The sequence below is a fragment of the Trachypithecus francoisi genome, unplaced genomic scaffold (assembly GCF_009764315.1).
Source record: "Trachypithecus francoisi isolate TF-2019V2 unplaced genomic scaffold, Tfra_2.0 Lachesis_group21, whole genome shotgun sequence".
NCBI classification, from domain to species: Eukaryota; Metazoa; Chordata; class Mammalia; order Primates; family Cercopithecidae; genus Trachypithecus; species Trachypithecus francoisi.
Window position 1 is genome coordinate 34,645,183 of NW_022681467.1, and position 21,313 is coordinate 34,666,495.

At 42.8% G+C, this 21,313-nt stretch overlaps 1 protein-coding gene across 2 annotated transcripts in view; it reads left to right on the forward strand.

Moving 5' to 3' along the window:
• Positions 1–21,313, forward strand: part of DHX35 (DEAH-box helicase 35) — a 79,916-nt gene that overhangs the window by 26,019 nt on the left and 32,584 nt on the right. For both annotated transcript variants that reach the window (XR_004431232.1, XM_033186418.1), the window contains exons 5-12: positions 1,648–1,752; positions 4,599–4,660; positions 5,491–5,560; positions 8,193–8,252; positions 15,741–15,853; positions 16,782–16,878; positions 18,059–18,217; positions 20,246–20,456. Coding sequence is in view for 1 of the 2 variants with exons in the window: in XM_033186418.1 (XP_033042309.1) it covers positions 1,648–1,752; positions 4,599–4,660; positions 5,491–5,560; positions 8,193–8,252; positions 15,741–15,853; positions 16,782–16,878; positions 18,059–18,217; positions 20,246–20,456 (877 nt within the window). In the remaining variant the exon portion in view is untranslated. The remainder of the gene's footprint in view (positions 1–1,647; positions 1,753–4,598; positions 4,661–5,490; positions 5,561–8,192; positions 8,253–15,740; positions 15,854–16,781; positions 16,879–18,058; positions 18,218–20,245; positions 20,457–21,313) is intronic.

Below are 21,313 nucleotides of genomic sequence, written 5' to 3' on the forward strand. Positions count from 1 at the left end.
TCCCTTCGGTTCTTTTCATTTAGGTAGTTTATGTGGTGGGAATACTAAACTTTCTTTTCCTTCTTTTTTTTTTTTTCAACACAGCCTCTCTTTGTCACCCAGGCTGGAGTGCAGTGGGGTGATCTCAGCTCGTTGCAACCTCCACCTCCTGGGTTCAGGCGTCTCCTGCCTCAGCCTCCTGCGAGTAGCTGGGATTACAGGCGCGTGCCACCATGCCCAACTAACTTTTTGTATTTTTGGTAGAGATGGGGTTTCACCATGTTGGCTAGGCTGGTCTTGAACTCCTGACCTCAGGTGATTTGCCTGCCTCGACCTCTTAAATTGCTGAGATTATAGGTGTGAACCACTGTATCCGGTCCTATTTTCTTTTAAATTAAACTAAATGATATTCATTATTGCTTTTCTACTTTTATGCTTATTCATTCTTTTAAATATTTTCTATTAATAAGTTAACTTTTGAATAGCCTTCTTGAGGGGAATGCAGAGATCTTGCTGTTGGATTCATTTTTCTCTTTCCTGCATTCACTTTTTATTTGTTATGTTTTGATGGGTGAAATTTTGTCTATAGTTTATGGTCTTCATAATGTATTACATATTTTGTCTTTCACTTTATTATGCTACCTTGGATTTTTTATTAATCTTCTCATCCACTCATCTGCCCTCTTTATTTTAAACCCGAGTTCTAGTCTGTATTTCCCCTCTCAGTGGCTTTGGCAGCTGGAACACAGTTGTGAGCTGTTTTCACGTATCTCACTCTTGAAACTTACCTTTTTGCCTTCAATGAGAAAATGAAACTGACCTGGCATTGAATATGGTAATTCCTGTTCTGCCCTCATGGTCCAGGGGGATGGGTTTTCTTTTCGAGCGTGGAGATGGAACACTGTCTCTGGTTGGTGTGCCCTTTCTTTAGGAACAGGGTGAATCTTGTCATTTCTTTTACTTTCCTTTTTGCTTTGGCCACCAAATTTAGAGCTGAATTTGTGGCTCAACTTGAATAACTTTGGCATATCTATGTTTAACATTTTCTCATTGGCTTTGATCTTTTGAAATTTTTTCTGCGATTTTTTGGATCTTGATCTCTAACATTTTTATGTGATTTTGTTTTTCATTGTATATGTTCTTGTAAGTTGCCCCAAGACCTTTATAGAATGGAGTGAGATATATAAGTTAATAATTGGCTGGGCATGGTGGCTCACACTTGTAATCCCAGCACTTTGAGAGACTGAGGTGGGCAAATTGCTTGAGGTCAGGAGTTCGAGACCAGCCTGGCCAACATGGCGAAACCCTGTCTCCACTAAAAATACAAAAATTAGCTGGGCCTGGTGGTGCTTGCCTGTAATCCCAGCTACTTAGGAGGTTGAGGCAGGTGGATTGCTTGAACCTGGGAGGTGGAGGTTGCAGTGAGCCGAGATTGTGCCACTGCACTCCAGCATGGGTGACAGAGTGAGACTCCGTCTCAATAATAATAATAATAATAATAATAATAATTGCAAAAGTTATTATGCTTGTTCTCTAATAACTTGTCTTTCATTTTTCATTGTGTTCACATACTATTTAAAATATAAATGACCTTTAGATTTTCCATAGTATGTGCTCTGTGCAGTAATTTCTATGTCTCTATTTTCAGCATGATCTTTCTTCCCAAAGGTTGCAGGGAGAGTAGCTGAAGAAAGGGGTGCAGTGCTGGGCCACGAGGTGGGCTACTGCATCCGCTTTGATGACTGCACTGACCAACTGGCCACGAGAATTAAGGTAAAGTGCTCAAGCTGCTTTTCCTAGTGGAAATAAGGAAGAAGATTATTTTGGGAGAATTAAAAACATGTAGCCCTTGCTGCTGTACAGGACATTGATACCATGGCAGAAAGTGAAGAAAATTATCCTGACATTCAGAGACTTTAGTCAGCTGGGAGACACAGAGCTGTTTCTTTCTTTTTTTTTTTTTGAGACGGAGTCTTGCTCTGTCACTTAGGCTGGAGTGCAGTGGCGCGATCTCAGCTCACTGCAAGCTCCGCCTCCCGGGTTCATGCCATTCTCCTGCCTCAGCCTCCCAAGTAGCTGGAACTACAGGCAACCGCCACCACGCCCGGCTAATTTTTTTTTTCTATTTTTAGTAGAGACGGGGTTTCACCGTGTTAGCCAGGATGGTCTCGATCTCCTGACCTCGCGATCCGCTCACCTTGGCCTCCCAAAGTGCTGGGATTACAGGCGTGAGCCACCGCACCTGGTGGCACAGAACTCTTTCAAAGGGTCCTGCAGTCTTAGCCCAGAAAGGAGATTGGAAGTAAGGTTTAGTCCTTGGTTCCACAGATGAAGAGGTTAAGGGCTTGGAAGGTTGAATGACTTGCCTGATATTATATGCTAATCAGTGATAGGACCAAGACTCAAAGCTGTCTTTTCTTATGTGTATTTTATTGTATTTTCACTGACTCAAATAGCTATCGAAATATAGAAACAAGCCTGTAAAAGACTTGAAAATAGAGACCAAGTAGTATAAGTTGATGAAGTGTAGAATTCATGAATGTTGTTTCACTAATTAGTAATTTTCCATTTACATGTGAAAATGGATTTTGTATGTGTGTTCTTTGGCCTCCTTGCTAATATTAAAATAATTAGTATCAATAGTAATCAGTGTATAATCAACTCAACAGGATGTCTGCCTACTACCTACCACTGTGCTAGAATCAAAGTCTAATTAGCCAGTGCTGTAAAACAGTGAATGAAAATAATCTGATGAAATGAAAATTGGTTATTAGAATCTCAGTTACCTCTTAATTTGCAACAGAGGAAAAATTGAAAATCAGATGAACTGAATGACCAATGTAGTGATTTATAAAAATATAGACCTTACTTTCTGGATTACTATATTTTGTTACATTCATTTTGCTAGGTGAAGGGAATATTTTTCTGTACCATCAAATGTATTTGAACTAGCTAAATTTTCAGTGGTTTGCATAACCATAAAAACCTTTGAGCCATCCATAAAAACCTTTTGTATTCCATTTGATCACAATTTCAAGGTGCTCAGTTCTTTTTTTTTTTTTTTTTGAGACGGAGTCTCGCTCTGTCGCCCAGGCTGGAGTGCAGTGGCCGGATCTCAGCTCACTGCAAGCTCCGCCTCCCGGGTTTATGCCATTCTCTCGCCTCAGCCTCCCGAGTAGCTGGGACTACACGCGCCCGCCACATCGCCCGGCTAATTTTTTGTATTTTTTTGGTAGAGACGGGGTTTCACCGTGTTAGCCAGGATGGTCTCGATCTCCTGACCTCGTGATCCACCCGTCTCGGCCTCCCAAAGTGCTGGGATTACAGGCTTGAGCCACCACGCCCGGCCGGTGCTCAGTTCTTGACTGGTGATTTGTCATTGATAGCAGGTTCTCACTTTCGCTCTTACATATGTATGTGGCAGCTAGTACCAGGTCCAAGAAAAATATGATGGTAATGCATCCTGCTCTTAAAACAAAAAAAGCAAAAAACACTAAGATACAGCACGCAAGGGAGATGGTTTAACCTGAAAACAAATGCAGTACGTTAAGAAGGCTGTTACTATATGTTTCTGAAGCATTATAGATTCATTAATCTTAAACAATATTTGCTGACTTTTCTTGAGTGCTACTCTGTCCTAGGTCCTATGCTAAACGCTTTACATGTACAGTCAGTCCTCCGCATCCTGCGGGTTCTACATCTGTGGATTCAACCAACCTTGAATTACTAATATTAAAAATAAAAATAAAAAATTATGTAAATTTTAAAAAATAGAGTATAACAACTATTTACATAACATTTACATTGTTTTAGGCATTCTAAATAATCTAGAGATGATTTAAAGTATATGGGAGGGTATGCATAGGTTACATACAAATACTATGCCATTGTATATAGTGGACTTGAGCATCTGCAAATTTTGGTGTGGGCTGAGGGGGTCAGTTTCTAGAACCAACCCCCAAGGATACCAAGTAACTACTATACTATCTTATTATTTTTCACATTAACTTGGTGAGGTACATACTTTGATTACCTCATTTTACAAATGAGCAATCAGGGACAGAGAAGATAAGTAACTTGCCCAAAGTTCACACAGCTTAGTAAGAGGTAGAGCCAGCATCTGAACTCCCAGCAGTCTGACACCATAGCCCATGTGCTTAACCATGATCCTGTCTAGATTCTGTGAAATAATATTAGTTGAAGTTTAAGTTAATAACATCAAGAACTGCAATCTGTAGTCTTTGGGACATTTGAAGAGCAATTTATCTTAGACTTAAGGTGTTTCTTTGGGCAGATACCAGTTGGTCTTCACTGCCTCTTTATCGATAGTACTAGTGGTGCAAGTCCAGAGGAAATGGGGCTTAGCTGATGTTTCCATAATAAATGCAAGTGAAATTCTGCTCAAAGATTTGCAACTCCAGCCGAGCACCCTATGTTTAAAGCCTTTTGTGAACAATTACATTGCTTGATAATGAAAATATGGAGGCATTTTCTCACAGTCCTTTGTGGGAATTTACTTGTACACATCCTGGCAAAGAGATTGCACTTGAACTTAAACAATACCATTAATATATAGTGTAAGTGAATTATTTCTAAAGCTTTGTGTTTTTATGTTTTAGTTTCTTACTGATGGAATGCTGGTCAGGGAAATGATGGTTGATCCGTTGTTAACAAAATATAGGTAAATGTGTTTTTCTTACGATAACTTTCCTAGTTTCCAAAGTCCCCAGGGAGATGGAGAAGCAGGTGTGTTAGTAGCTGGGATTCATGTCTGTTTTAAGCTTCCCCAAAGCTTTTCTCTTGACCTTCGCTGTTGGGACCCTTGGTGTTTTTCTCAGAATTTAAATAGTATGGCCCTTTACAGTCAAAAATGGGCACATTAAAATTCCTGTCATGACTTAGTCTGGTGACTTGTCCTTTTTATTTTGCCTTGTCACACTCCAGTATTGATGGTGACTGCAGAGAACTAACTGGCCCATGTTAAATGTAATTTACAGAGTCTAAATAATTTTTTTATCACTTTCCCCCTCCTTGTATATCTGTCACTCACAGCATTAAAGCTGTCCCACCCAGGCTCTGGTATTCTCGAGAAGGGTGTCACATTTGACCCCCTGTTCCACGTATGTCACAACTGTAGTCAGCTACCTCTTTGACTGTTGTTATAGCTTAACAGTCTTCAGGTGATTGGGCTTTGTTCTGATTTTTATGCGTTCTGTGAGGTTATAGGTAATGTTTTCATTTAAAATCAGATACTAAATTCAGTTGGAATTCAGTGTGAATGGTAAAATGCTTAAAGATAACAATAGTACACTTTTAAAAATTCAGATATGTTATTGTCACCATTTTTATTAACCTAAGAATTACCTCTTTGTCAAAGAAGAGTAGCTTAGGTTTACTTTTGATGCAGAGTGATTGTATGAGGACTAAATACCCAGAGGCTCTTTGATGGTCTAGATGAGATGATGTGTGATTTTTTTAGAGGCTCACTGAGAGCTTCTCTTTGATTCTTAGTGTCATCATGCTGGATGAAGCCCACGAGAGGACCTTGTACACTGACATTGCCATTGGCTTGCTAAAAAAGGTATGACTTTACTGCCAGCTTTTTATTTGTGTGTGTTTATTTTATTGCCCGATTACAAAAGCAATTGTAGCGACTTGGAAAAGACAACAAAATCCAAGGAAGAAAATTAAAATCATCCATAATCCTACCCATTCAGAGAATATCAGCAGTAAAATGTTGGTATGTTGTATTCTCTTTTCTGTGTGTGTGTGTGTGTGTGTGTGTGTACTTGGATCTGTTTTGGCATACTAGGGATTGATTGAATTATATATACTAATTTGTATCTTTCATATTTCCCTTAACATTACATTAGGATCATTTTTCTGTGTCATTTAAATATTCTCTGAAGATACTATTTTTAATGGTTATTTAATCACATCTCTATCATAAAGTATTTAACTTCCCCTACTGTTAGCAATTTATATAGCTTGCAGATTTTAACTATTATAAATACTGTTGCAGCGAGCACCCTTGTAATTAAATCTGCTGCATTTCTGTTTCTTTCTTTATTATTAAGTTTCAAACATATCCCAAAGAAGTGTATAATGACCCCCATGTACCCATCATCTGGCTTCAACAATTACAACTCACAGCCAATCTTGTTTCAATCTTACCTCCACTCTCTCCTCCCTTCCCACATTTTCTGATTGTTTTCTTTGGACAGATTCCCAATTAGAGTCTAGAAAGAAGTGGTAGAACAGAGTGATTAAGAGCATAGGCATTGAGTCAGACTACCTGGGTTCAAATTTTGACTTTGCTGAGTTTACTCATCTCTAAAATGGGATAATAGGAGTATCTGTGCTGGTGTACTTTCCTCTATGGTAGCCACTAGCCACCTGTGGCTATTGAGATAAAAGTTAATTAAAATAGAAGAAAGTAAAAAAATTCAGGTTCTCAGTCACATTGGCTATTTTTCTTTTCTTTTTTTGTTTTTTTGAGACGGAGATTTTCTCTTGTTGCCCAGGCTGGAGTACAGTGGTGTGATCTTGGCTCACTGCAACCTCCGCCTCTCAGGTTCAAGCGATTCTCCTGCCTCAGGAGAATCTCCAGCCTTCCCGAATAACTGGGATTACAGGCATGTGCCACCGTGCCCTGCTAATTTTGTATTTTTAGTAGAGGTGGTGTTTGGTTCCTCCACATTGGGCAGGCTGGTCTTGAACTCCCAACCTCAGGTGATCCGCCTGCCCCGGCCTCCCAAAGTCTTGGGTTTACAGGCGTGAGCCACTGTGCCCAGCCACATTGGCTATTTTTCAAGGGCTCTATAGCCACAGATGGCTAGTGGCTTATGCATCAGACAGTACAAATAAAGAAAGTTTTTGTCATTGCAGAGAGTTCTGTTAGACATAGGTGCTGTATATTGTGCTTTGTTTTGAAGCTTAAGTAAGATAGCAAAAAACTTCTAGGTTAGTGCCTGGCATAGGGTCACAGCTAGACTGTGAGGTTCTTTTGTGCAAATTAGAAAAAGATGTCCCCTCTGGGAGGATGTCTAGAGCTAGGTAGGAGGCAAGTAGGCTGGATTGCTGATGCCCTTGGCCCCCTCAGCCAGGCATCTTTGCACAGTGGGTATACTCTGTACCTGTATACAGGGCCTCTGGGCTAGCACATAAGTTAGTCTGTATTAGTTGTTATTATTACTACTTTCATTATGATTTTATTCCATTGCCAAAGATTTAGATTTTTTGATACTTTGAGGGAATTATTACCTTTTTCAGGAACAGTATAATAAGAGGGCTGATTTCACTGAATTTTTGCCAACACTGAGTATTAGCCTTAAAAAAATAAATCCTTGCCAATGGGATAGATGGGGGAAAAAATCTCATTGTTATTATATATCTTAGCTGTAGCTCATTTGATCACTTCTCTAATGCCAGTTGATTATGTGTTTCTTTGAGTAACTTAATATCTTTTATCTCTTTTTTTGTCATATTTCTGTCTTGGTGTTATCATTTATTGTTTGTTTGCTTTTAATATACTTTTTCTTTTGTTTTTTTTTTTGAGACGGAGTCTCGCTCAGTCGCCCAGGTTGGAGTGCAGTGGCCAGATCTCAGCTCACTGCAAGCTCCGCCTCCCGGGTTCACGCCATTCTCCTGCCTCAGCCTCCAGAGTAGCTGGGACTACAGGCGCCCGCCACCTTGCCCGGCTAATTTTTTATATATATATTTTTTTAGTAGAGACGGGGTTTCACCATGTTAGCCAGGATGGTCTCGACCTCCTGACCTCGTGATCCATCCGTCTCGGCCTCCCAAAGTGCTGGGATTACAGGTTTGAGCCACCGCGCCCGGCCTAATATACTTTTTCATACATAGATTCAAACTGTCTTGAGACCCGGGTTTCAGGAAAAAATGGTTTTATTCTCAGTAAATTCAGATTTGGGTCTTAAAGCTTCTTTATAGTTTTTATAATTAAAAAAATTTACTTTGGAAAATTCCATACATTTACAAAATTGGAAATAATAGTGTAATGACCCCCCCCACCTTTGACAATTATTAGTTTGTAGTCAGTCCTTTCATCTGTAAGCTCCCCTACCTCCTCCTCAGGCAAAACAAAACAAAACAAAACAAAACACTGAATTTTTGAAATACATTTCAGATATCAAATGATCTCATCCATAAGTATTGCACTATTATTATTTCTTAATGTCTTCTTTTTTTAGATTCAGAAAAAGCGAGGGGATCTTCGATTGATTGTGGCTTCAGCCACTCTGGATGCGGACGTAAGAGCCTTTCCTCTCCTTTCCTCCTCTCCTCACAAACACTTTCGTCCTATATATCCTTGGGAAGTTACCTCTAGCAAGAGCTTATCTTTGGCAGAATGGCCTACCTTCTTTATGGGACCATCTGATGTCCTAGATTTCATATAATCAGAGGATACTCCTTTTCAGCTTGTGGGTGGAAATTAGCCTGTAATTAATTAAGTTCATAATTACCTACCTGTCTTGTTTATCTACATTCTGTCTTTCTCCTCACTTAGGCAGCTTCTTTTTATTATTTTTTCAGTATGAGTCTGTATTTCTTGAATTTGTTTATTTATGACTATACTGTATATATTTAGATTTTTCTGTGCAATTGAAGTTTCTCCTGGGCTGGGCACGGTGGCTCACACTTATAATCCCAGCCCTTTGGGAGGCTGAGGCAGGCGGATCACTTGAGGTCAGGAGTTTGAGGCCAGCCCAGCCAACATGGTGAAACCCCATCTCTACTAAAAATACAAAATTAGCTGGGCGTAGTGGCGCATCCCTATAATCCCAGCTACTTGGGAGGCTGAGGCAGGAATATTGCTTGAACCTGGAAGGCAGAGGTTGTAGTGAGCCGAGATCGCTCCATTGAACTCCAGCTTGGGCAACAAGCGCAAAACTTCATCTCAAAAAAAAAAAAAAGTTTCTCCTGTATGTATAATAATTTCCATGTTGAAGTTTTTTATGGCTAGGTTTACTTATTTTTCTCTCTTGATGACCGATAATTTAAACAGCAGCTCAACTCAACAAATACTTTTGACCACTTGCTATATATACATGCAGGAATAGATGTTTGCAGTTCAGTGTGTTCAAAGTACTGAGGCAGCCAAGGAGGGAGCCCTTAACTCCAGCCAGCCGGGGGGTGCCCAGAAACTTTCATAAAGGTGGTGACGTACCAGCTGTGCTTGAAAGATGAACAGCCGTTTTCCAGATGGATGAAGGTGGGGAAGGGCACCCTAAGCATAAATGAAATCACAGGGACATGACCATGAGTTCACGGAGCTTCGAGTCTTATCTTACCTGCCAGACCCTTGTGGGTGAATTACCCCTGAACTTCCTCTCTGACTTTATTTTCTTCCACTTTCTCCAGTGCTCGCTACATTTCAGCCTCACTGGTCCCCTTGCTATTCCTCAAAACAACCCAGGCATGCTTATGCTATGGAGGAACCCTCTTTTTAGATCATTCTTACCCAGTCTAAGGTTCTCTCCTAATTTCATTCCAGTTTTGAGTATTTATTATTTCCTCAGAGAGGCGCTATCTAAAACAGCACCCCAGTTGCTCTTTATTCCCTTATTCTGATTTTTTTTATGTTTATCACTTTTCTATCACTACTTAACATTATATGCATTGTTTATTGTGTGTCTCCTGTCACTAAAACGTGAGCTCCATGAAGATCAGGACTTTATCTCATTTTGTCCCTTCCACCTAAAACAATGTCTGGCACAGAGTAGGCACTTGGGTTGAATGAATTTTGATTGAATGGAAAGCAATGGAAGATTAAAATGGGGAGGTTAGGGTCGGATGACGGAAGGCCTTACAGGCTCAGCCAGAGAGGATGAACTCCATCCTATATCTGGTTGGGAGCCATGGGAACATGTGAGAGAGGGCAGTGACTTCATCATGTTTGGGCTCTAGAAAGATCATTCTGAGTGCTATGTATGGGAGACAAGAGTAGATATGGAGTCTCCAGTAGATACGGAGGCCAGTTCTGAAATCCAAGTGAGATGTGGTCCCTGGCTCCTGGCTCCTAGTCTCCCTGTGGCTTCTGGGAAACAGAACAACTTGGAGAGAGAGAAAGCGCAGTATGGCGAAGGTAAATGTCCAGTGTGTCTGGAGACTGGTTTTTCAGACTTTTCTACAGGCTGTAGGAGTCTGTTGCCTTGGGTCTGCCCATGGCAACTTTTGGGTTAAAGCTCCTCTCTTGGCCGGGCACGGTGGCTCAAGCCTGTAATCCCAGCACTTTGGGAGGCCGAGATGGGCGGATCACGAGGTCAGGAGATCAAGACCATCCTGGCTAACATGGTGAAACCCCGTCTCTACTAAAAAATACAAAAAATTAGCCGGGCGTGGTGGCGGGCGCGTGTAGTCCCAGCCACTCGGGAGGCTGAGGCAGGAGAATGGCGTGAACCCGGGAGGCGGAGCTTGCAGTGAGCTGAGATCCGGCCACTGCACTCCAGCCTGGGTGACAGAGCGAGACTCCGTCTCAAAAAAAAAAAAAAAAAAAAAAGCTCCTCTCTTGCCCTGTTTAATTGTCATCTCTCTCACCCATGGTATCTGCTGGCATGCTATTTTGTGGACTATGGCTGACTTCACCTCTAGTTAGCTCCTCTGTGGCCACGTTACACAGAACATCTCTATCTCTTTTTCACCCCCCCTTAAAAATTATTAAATTAAGTTAAAAATTATTCTAGTTTTTGTTATGTTCAAAACTGTAATGTCCAAGTCTTTTCTTAGATGCATTTTATTGATTGATTGATTGATTGATTGAGACCGAGTCTCTCTTGCCCAGGCTGGAGTGCAGTGGTGTGATCTCAGCTCACTGCAAACTCTGCCTCCCAGGTTCAAGTGATTCTCGTGCTTCCATGCCCCGAGTAGCTGGGACTACAGGCGTGAGCCACTATGCTTGGCTAATTTTTGTATTTTTAGTAGAGAAGGGGTTTCATCATGTTGGCCAGGCTGGTCTCGAATTCCGGACCTCAGGTGATCCTCCCGCCTCGGGCTACCAAAGTGCTGGATTTACAGGCGTGAACCACCACGCCCAGCCAGATTCATTGTTAATTAATACTAATTGTTCACAATTGCCTTTTATTGTCTTGGTGTGACACAGAGATGAAAAAAATAGCTTCTTTCAGTTCTGTCTATGGTAGTTGATATAGATGACTTTCTGGAAGCAGTTTTGTAAGCAGGAAGGCAGCATGTAGGAACTTTGTCCTGCCTTCCTCTGCTGTGGTACAGGACATGCTGGACCCTGGTGAGCTGGGCCATTCCTTCTTATTCCATCCTCACTGCTCAGCCAGTACCTCCTGTGTGAGGAGGACAGTGGTTTCTATGTGTCTCTGAATGGGGGATCTGTGTGTGTGAGTCATCTCTGTGTGGGTTGTGGGTCCGTGTGTGAGCGGCCTATGTGAGGTATGGGATGTGAGTTTGTATGTGAGTGAAAGAAAGAAAGAGGATATGAGTGGGCGAAAGAGGGCAAGAACGAGGAGGACGATGTGGGAGTGGCAGTGGGGTTGGGTATGGCTTAGGAAACATTTTGATCTAGAGACCCAGGGAAGTCCAGAACTCATCCCCTGCCCCCCAGCGGCTCGGTCTGTGGGTGATAGACTAACTTCAAACCTCCTAGAGCTAGGGCTGCTGATAGGCCACCTGCTGTGGTTTCTCTCAGCAACTGGGGTGGCCCAGCTTGCAGATGAAGACAGCGGCAGCTGCAGCTGGTAGGCAGAGACCAGCAGAGCATGATGGGGCTGATCAAATAGCTGCTTTGGTTGCTTTAGCTGCTTTCTTAATGTTAGCCCATTTAAATGAACAATTATGTAACATGACTGGATATAATTATGAAGTATTTATTGATCCTGTATCACATGATATTATGATATTGCTTTTCTTTTATTTGCGTCCAACTACATGGCAGAATATGTGGTTACTGCTCCCATAGTTTTTTTGTTGTAAGTCCAGCTACTTGAAGAGAGACTAATTTCTCTTTCCAGGTTCTTAGAGAAGGAACTTAGGATCACCTGGGGTCAGATCCACACCCTGGACCTGTCTACATGGGCCAAGGGCTATTGGCCAAGGGATGGGTGTCTTGGGTAGACATGGCTGCTTGGCGGCCACTCCGGTGGATCAGGAAGGGGCAGCTACCAGGGAAGGAGCCTATGGTGAGCTAGAAGACAACCCTGCAGATGGCCACATCATTTACATTCCATTTCATAGACTGTCCCCTGCGTTTATATGATGTACGCTTCTTACCATGTCTGTATGTCAACGTGACCCCACCTCTTTCAAACCTGACTCAAACTCCTCTTTTCTGGGTGTGTTGAACTCATTTTACTCTTCTTGTTCCTTGATCCTGCCTCAAGATTCTTGCATTGTTGGTACTATATTTATTTAGTTTTTTATGTATTTTGTATTTCCAAATAAAGATACAAGATAAAGATCTTAAAGGTCTTGTGCCTTCTCAGTAAATGCTGAGTCTTAATTCTTTTCTTTTTTTTTTTGAGACAGTTTCGCTCTTGTTGCCCAGGCTGGGGCGCAATGTCGCGATCTCGGCTCACTGCAACCTCCGTCTCCCAGATTCAAACGATTCTCTGCCTCAGCCTTCCTAGTAGCTGGGATTACAGGCGCCCTCCACCACGCCTAGCCATTTTTTTTTGCATTTTTAGTAGAGATGGAATTTCACTATGTTGGCCAGGCTGGTTTTGAACTCCTGACCTCAAGCGATCCACCCGCCTTGGCCTCCCAAAGTGCTGGGATTACAGGCATGAGCCACCGCATCTGGCCGAGACTTAATTCTTGAAAGAGTAACTCCCTATCTTTAATTTTCAGTACTATGTATTCCTTAATGGTAAGGTTTAGGCATCCACTCTAATAAAATTGTCAAGGCATCATCTTCCTTGTTCTGCTTGCCTTTTTGGTAACATTCACCCCTGTCCAAGCCCTTTGGTAAAATCTTCCTCCTCCTCCTTCCAAAGCTCCTGGAGCCCTGCCAACTCCCCTCTCCCACCTCCTTGTTGGCTTCCTCTTGGGCTCCTTCTCTGTCTGCTCTTCCCCCTCAAGGCTACACACCCCTGTGGCCTCTAGTTCAGCTGAGCCTTCATGCTTGTGGCAGTCTTGACTGTGTGCCTGCACACTAGCCTTAGCTGTCTGGCAGCTGGCTAGCCGTGGACATCCTAAACTCATAAACTTGTGACTCTCGGATTCTCCATCTTAGTCTCTTTCTCATGATCATTCAGACCAAGACCTCCATTGCTTTAAGAAGTTTTTATCCCCGGTTGAGTAAGAAGTCACTCCAGCCTTCTTTCCAATGTGCATGTATGTGCACACTCAGTCACTGATTTAGCTAGTTCCTGCCAGTTGTATCTCTGGAATGATTTGCACAGGTTCACACTTTGTCTCCCCTGCACTATTATTATAGCTTCATTAATTAGTTTGTTTGCCTCAAATCTTTTAGTTCCTCTGCCCTTCTCCAAAATGGCCACTGGAGTCCAGGATCCAGCTTGCGGGTCTGATAATATCATGCTCATCCTCACTGCCCTTGTCTTGCCGGTTGGATAAAGTGTCAGTGCAGCTCAGCACTTGGGTCCCTTCAGAGTTATGGCTAACATCACTTACTGAGTGCCATTCTAGGCTAGACGTGTGCCACAGCTGTCCCACACACTTTATTTGAACCTCACAGCAACCTTGCAGGGTGGATAGCAGTTTGTCCATTTTGCAGATGAGAGGGCTGACTCAGAGACGAGGGAGGCCTGCCCTAGACCTTGCCTCTGTCCTCCCTTAGGGACCCCTTTACATTTTAGTCCACACTGTGCTGTTGTCCTGGTAAGGGATGTCTCCCCTTCCCAGCCAGTAATAATCCTCCTTAGCCTTTATGGTGCAGGCAAGGGATATTGCCGCCTCCATAAAGCTCTCCCTGAAAGCCAGTAGTTCTTTTTTTTTTTTTTTTTTTTTTTGAGACAGAGTCTCGCTCTGTCACCCAGGCTGGAGTGCAGTGGCCGGATCTCAGCTCACTGCAAGCTCCGCCTCCCGGGTTTACGCCATTCTCCTGCCTCAGCCTCCCGAGTAGCTGGGACTACAGGCGCCCGCCACCTCGCCCGGCTAGTTTTTTGTATTTTTTAGTAGAGACGGGGTTTCACCGGGTTAGCCAGGATGGTCTCGATCTCCTGACCTCGTGATCCTCCCGTCTCGGCCTCCCAAAGTGCTGGGATTACAGGCTTGAGCCACCGCGCCCGGCCAAGCCAGTAGTTCTTAACTTTTCATTCTATCAGATTGTAATCTGCAGCTCTTTCCTGGTCACAGGGTCAGTCTGCCTTAGGGTTTATTTGATCAGCTCTTAGCACATCTGCCTTCTGTGAACTCTTTACTCTTTTGGGGCATGGGGTGTCTGTTCCCACTTGTTTGTGTGTTACTTCTAGTGTACCTGTGCTGTGCATGTCATAGGGCTGCAGGAAGGCTGAAGCGACTTGCAGGGAATTTACCCAAAAGAAAGTGAACAGGGGTACTGTGTGGAATTCTGCATAGCAAAGCATAGTTTTGTTGGCATGAGGCACTGTTATGTCTGTGCTTATTCTTCTCAATTTTGAGGTTAATGTATAACATCCGTGTACTTTGTAGTTAAATCAATTTACTCTTTTAAAAATACCCCTCAGAGCCCCTTCACTTAGTGTTTGATGCCGTTCATTAGCACAGCTCCTGGGCTTCTGGGTTTCCTGGAGCAGGATGGACATATTTTATAAAGGTACATAGGGAAATAAAGACAAGCTTTGCAGTTACGTAGCCAGGCCTTGGGGAAATGAGTAGAGGTGGGGAATGGAAAGGGGACCCAGATTCAAATAGTGGAGCACTCCACCCGACGGGACATCCATGCCCCCTCTGCAGTGGATACCAGCTGCTTCCCAACTGGTGCTCACTTGCCTGCCTGCATAGTCACTTAACTCTTCTCAGTCTCAGCTTCTCTTTGTACCTTAGGGTCACATTCCCCAAGAGAGGATCTTTGGTGGTGTTTCCTTCCTCCATCATTGGCCAGAGCCCTTAAGACAGGTCTCCCTGTGGGCTGCAAGTGGTAGTCAAGTACCATTAAATAGGATGTGGCCACCTGTTTGGGAGAAACTGCCAAGAGACACTTCTCCCAACGGTACTGCAGGAGTGTCGGGGAAGTACATGATTGATGGCCTACCCCATGCAAAGCCTCGCACTCACTACTGTAGGGTGTGTAAAGATGGAGAAGACACTATCCCTGCCATCAAGTGACCTAAAACCAGTAACAATGGGGCCAGAAACACACCTACTGTTCACAGAAGGAAAAGTTTCCTTATAAATTGATAACTCGAATGATCATATCTATGTTTTCCAGATAGAGTTACGCACCAACCTGATCTAACCTGTACTGAACTTGAATCACACCTTTGACCAAATTTTTGCTTAAATGAAATAGAGAGGATAGGAATAAGATAAATAATACTACAGCTACATGTTAACTCAGATGCTATACTGAATGCACTTTTGAAATCTAACCTTTATTATTTTTATGAAAACTTTAGTAAAGACTGTCGTTGAAATGTGATTCCCCGCAATTGCAGTTAGAAAAATGTGAATTTAAAAAATGTATGTTGCAACCCATAATCTGTATTGCGTATATGTAATCCTTGCTACTCACCTGTCTTTGGCCAGTTTTAATATTATTTTTTTCCTTCCATGAATCGCTGTAACCTTTTTCTCTAAGAGAAATGAAGAATTAATTTTTTTCTTTTTAGAAATTCCAGGATTTCTTTAATCAAAATGAAACCAGTGATCCAGCAAGGGATACAAGTGTGATCCTTACAGTGGAAGGGCGAACATTTCCGGTGGATATCTTTTATCTACAAAGGTTTGATGATGCTTGATTTCTTGATGATGGTAATTAGAAAACTCGGTCTCTGATGTAGAATGTCAGAACTGCATTTGCTCACAACTCTAAAGGATGGGGAGGAGCATGTTTTGTGTCCCTTGTCATTGGTCTAGAATGTTTTTACCCTGCTCTGCATCACTGCTGAATTTAGTTTAAACTCTTCACACTGACACGCAAGTTTCCATGAGTCTGTGGCTAGTAGCTCAGCCAGAGAAAGCAAAAGTGGTGAAAGGTTTTGGGGAGGGAAGCTTGATAGTTTTCAGAACTGGGGTTTACAAGGCTGCATGTCAGCAGGGGCAGTATTGGTGATTTGAATCATTTGGCTGTCAGTTCTCTACATCCCTAGCTAGAAGGCCCAGTTGGCACTTTTGGGAGTAGCCTACTTGGACAAGCAAGGGGCCATCCTAATTCCTGTACTAGTCACTGCACAAACAAAGACCAGGAGCCTGTTACAGTGGCTGATAAATCCAGAGTTGTGGACTTGATTTCTGAATCGTTTTGTTGCAGAGCACATCCATCAGGGCCATCCATCCGACCCATAAATGCTGCTATTGATTAGGAGGGAAAACAGGCTGGGAAGAGCGAGGGCTTTAGCACTGGGATCACAGCTCCCGATTTTCACTGGTCCGATGTCTTTGCATACTAAAGATAGCACATCTGTTTGTATGGGTATATCATTTTATTTCTTTGCAAATGAAGCTAAAAATCATAGTTGACATATAATTATGGATTATTCTTGAATATTAGATTAAAAAATTGAATATTTATTTTATTTATCAATGTACTAATTACCTACTGGGCAGGCCCAAACTCACTTCTATGAGCTTTGCTGCCAGATTATTAGAGTAATTGATCTGTAATTAACGAGCATATTCTAGTGATGAATTCATCCCATTTGTCTTTTCAGTCCTGTTCCAGATTATATCAAATCAACTGTGGAAACTGTGGTGAAAATTCACCAGACAGAGGGAGACGGAGACATTTTAGCATTTCTTACTGGCCAGGTAATGCCATTGTACTTCTCTGATGAACAGACATGTTAAGACAGCACCAAAATTAATACAGAGCCTTCTTACTTTACTCAGCCATTTATTTCATGTTTTGTTATATTTCATGGTTCCATAATTATGTAAAAAATTGATTTGATGTCATTCATCTACCGTCTAGATTGTCAGGGAGTCGTTAACCCCTGCCTGTTCTGTCTGCAGCGGGTTAAATGTTTTTTAAATGTATTAACTGATTCCAAAATAAACTAAGTAGTTGAGTGAGGGCTGTTTTGTTTGCCAGAATTGGATACTACATTAGGTCCATGGTCCTACACACATGTTGCTGCTGTGTACCTCTTTTTCCAGTGACACCTTTACAGCTCATCCTGAAGGTGATAAGTGGCCGTATTACCGCTAAAACAACTGAACAGACCCAAGTGCTCACTGAAGGTGGCAACACTATTCAGACCTGCCCTCCAACTGTAATCTTTTCCACTGCCAAACACTTTCCATGGTTCAGTAATCTTTTTTGGAGAAAGCTTCTAGTGATTTTATATGCTACAACTTGTCCATATGCTTGCCATGCTTGTTTGACACGGTATATGTATGCTGGGTAAAATAGTCATTGTTTTTATTTATTGGGAACCCGTCCACTCATTGCAGATCACATTGATTTTTTAGTAACTAATAGTGTAGTTGCAAAATTTCACCCATTGTTATCATTGTTTTTTTTTTTGAGGCAGAGTCTCGCTCTGTCGCCGGGACTGGAATGCAGTGGCCAGATCTCAGCTCACTGCAAGCTCCGCCTCCCGGGTTCACGCCATTCTCCTGCCTCAGCCTTCCGAGTAGCTGAGACTACAGGCGCCCGCCACCTCGCCCGGCTAGTTTTTGTATTTTTAGTAGAGACGGGGTTTCACCGTGTTAGCCAGGATGGTCTCGATCTCCTGACCTCGTGATCCGCCCGTCTCGGCCTCCCAAAGTGCTGGGATTACAGGCTTGAGCCACCGCGCCCGGCCGTTACCATTGTTTATTAGCGTTTAATTAAATATCATCCCAGAGTGGAACATGATGGCACTGAAATTATTGCATCTGACCAAAATTAAAATCCAAATTCTGACTTTGATTTTCTTTCAGTATGATAAAATAGCATGCTTTAAAGTGATCTCAGTTTCTTTGGTTCCTGGTTCAATGTCTTTAGGAAGAGGTAGAAACTGTTGTGTCGATGCTCATCGAGCAGGCTCGGGCGTTAGCTCGCACTGGGATGAAGAGACACCTCCGAGTTCTCCCCATGTATGCAGGACTGCCTTCCTTTGAGCAAATGAAAGTGTTTGAAAGGGTGTCACGCAGTGTCAGAAAGGTGAGACTATCCTGATGACCAAGGGTGTTGGCAGCCGTCTATAATCATAATGATGCTTATTTACTTGTTTTGAAACTTACTAAATACAAGGCAGACTTCTAGGTCTGTATTTCTGTGTAGTAGATCTAAAAGCACACAATAAATAATACATTGTGAAGATTTCTTTCTTTTTTTTGTTTTTTTGAGACAGAGTCTTGCTCTGTCGCCCCAGACTGGAGTGTAGTGGCGCAATCTCAGCTCACTGCAAGCTACGCCTCCTGGGTTCATGCCATTTTCCTGCCTCAGCCTCCTGAGTAGCTGGGACTACAGGCGCCCGCCACCACGCCCGGCTAATTTTTTTTGTATTTTTAGTAGAGACTGGATTTCACTGTGTTAGCCAGGATGGTCTCGATCTCCTGACCTTGTGATCCGCCTGCCTTGGCTTCCCAAAGTGCCAGGATTACAGGCGTGAGCCACCGCGCCTGGCCCATTGTGAAGATTCTAAACCCGTCCCACTGAAGGGTCACTCTGACAGTAGTTATCAGATCAGGTGACTTCCCTTTTCTTCTCTTCTGCCTTCCTAATATTTCCCACGACTCATGCTTACTTTGGCTAAAGGGATTGTTTGTGGGGATTTAGGTCATCTGTCAGGAGGAATAGAAAGGTTGGTACACATGGTTTCTAAGTAATTTAAGTATCAGCTTGCCTATTTTAAAGGGCCAAATTTAAATCAGTTAATTCAAGGTGTGGCTTAAAAATGTTTAGCCTTGAAGTGAGAGTGGGGAAGGGTGTGGTGGAAAGCACTGGTTTGAAGGAGCTGGCAGGCAGCCAGTCCGCCCGCTGTTCATGGTCCCCCTGGGCCTGACTCTGCCTTTTGCTTTCATTAGATGAGGACCGCGCAGAACCAGCCCGAGGACAGCTTTTACTGTAGTAGCTATTTATGAACAGATGGCAGAGAATAGAGCAGGTGAGGGATGGTCTGAGGATCCACTCCCAATTCAGATCACCTGGAAGAGGGTGCTCAGCTTCTTGACCATTGGGATGGAGCAACTTGAGTCTGCCGCATCAAACATTAATTGCAGCCAGTTAATCAGGAGACCTGAATTCTGCCCCTGAGCTACTATGTGCCTTGGGACGACTGACTTAACCTTGAATCTGAGTTTTTGCAGCTATAAAACATAAATAATAATAACTTTCAGATAGGTGGTTTAATAGCATAATATCTTAATCCCAACTACATAAAAATATTAGGGAGATTATGTTATAAAATGATCATTTATAAAATCATTTTTATAAAATGATTTATAAAATGTAAAATGCCTGAAAATAGTTCTAACTGCTATATGTATGTGTCCCCTGCTACTTAAACCCTCCAGGGGCAGCTCCTGATGTACTGGGAATAAAATGCAAATACCTCGTGGTGGCCCAGAGACCACATATAATCGTATCTCTGCCTCCCTCTGCAACCTCATCTTGTACTTACTCTATATTTTGGCTGCACTGGCTGTTTCTCCTTCCTTTGAACTGTTTCTTCTTCTTAGATCTCTGTAGGATTGGCTGCTGCTTGTAGGGCAGGGGCCTGTCTGTCTTGTTTATCCTACATCCCATCACCTTGAACAGTGCTTGACAAAGTGCATACCCTCAGGAAGTAATCACGATATGAATGAATAAATGACTATACCTGCGCAAGGTGGTGGTGATTTACTTTGGTTATGCCAAAGGGAAAAACTAACAAATACTAGGCTCTGATCACTTTATATGTTAATTGTATATAGTCCCTTCAGTAGCCCTAAGGGAGGTGGTAAATCTTACGATGTAGATGAGGAAACAGGTTCAGGAGGTTGGGTAACTTATCCAGGGTCACATGAGTAGGGAGAATTCAAATCCAGGGCACCCCCGACATCGAAACTCACACTCTTTCTAGTATATTAAACTGCCTCTCACAGATTCTGCAATGTTGGAAATGTTAAATCTTTTAGGATTTTTAGGAGTTTATTAAAAGCAAAAAGAGTAAAATGACTTTTATTCTTCTTTCTGTGCGGAACTTAGGTGATAGTGGCCACCAATGTGGCAGAAACCTCTATCACAATCAGTGGCATTGTGTATGTGATCGACTGTGGCTTTGTCAAACTCCGAGCCTACAATCCCAGGACAGCTATTGAATGCTTGGTGGTGGTGCCAGTCTCCCAGGCATCGGCTAACCAGCGAGCAGGACGTGGTGGTCGTAGTCGCTCGGGAAAATGTTACCGCCTTTATACAGGTTAGTGTGGCTTTCCCTAAGGGTTTTTGACTTTCTCATAGTCAACCTGGGCGTCAGAGTATAGCAAATGTTTACTCCTAATGGTAGAACTTAACATAAAATACAGGCATTCCTCACAAGGCCCTGTGTAATCTGCCCCTCACCACCTTCCTCACATTAAATACGGTATTTCTTTGTTACTAGTCCCCATTGGCCAAAGCCGGCCTGTGAGTGACCGCCTATTTGCTATCCTGTTCTGACCTAACATCTGGGCACAGACCTGTGTAGCCATGCGCCCCTAGGGCACGGACTATGTGTCCCGGATCCTTTCTTGCCTTTCTTTCTTGACTTAATGTGCTGTTTTCATATTCTGAGGTCCCTGAGTCTTGTGGAGCCTCACATTGGGTTCCACTTTTACTTCTGGTTCAGAGCATCTTTGCCAAGTGAAAATGGAAGGTCTGTCCCGAGACTCGTTCATAGAAAACAAATAGTTGATGAACTCCTGCTCTGTGCTGTGCATCATGCTAGGTAGGCTCTGAGGGAACAGAAGGCAATTTTAATACTGTCTCAGCCCTTCTGGAGCTTTCTATCCAGCTTGAAGACAGCCTTACCTACAGACAGTGATGGACCCAGAGCTGCTCTTTCTCTCTCTGCACTTCTCTTTTGTGGGGAATGCTGCTGAGATTTTCCCCAGTTGTCCAAACTCAATTTCCAAGTCATTGTTAATTCGCTTCTCTATCCAGTATCCATCTGCATTCACTTAACCAGGCCCAGGGTTTTCTGTTTTATTTTGTTTTGTTTCTTCTGGCGTGGCTACCGCTGAAGAAGGTCCAGGGGTTTTAGCTCTGCCATTTGTCTCTTCTTTTCCTTTCTGGTTA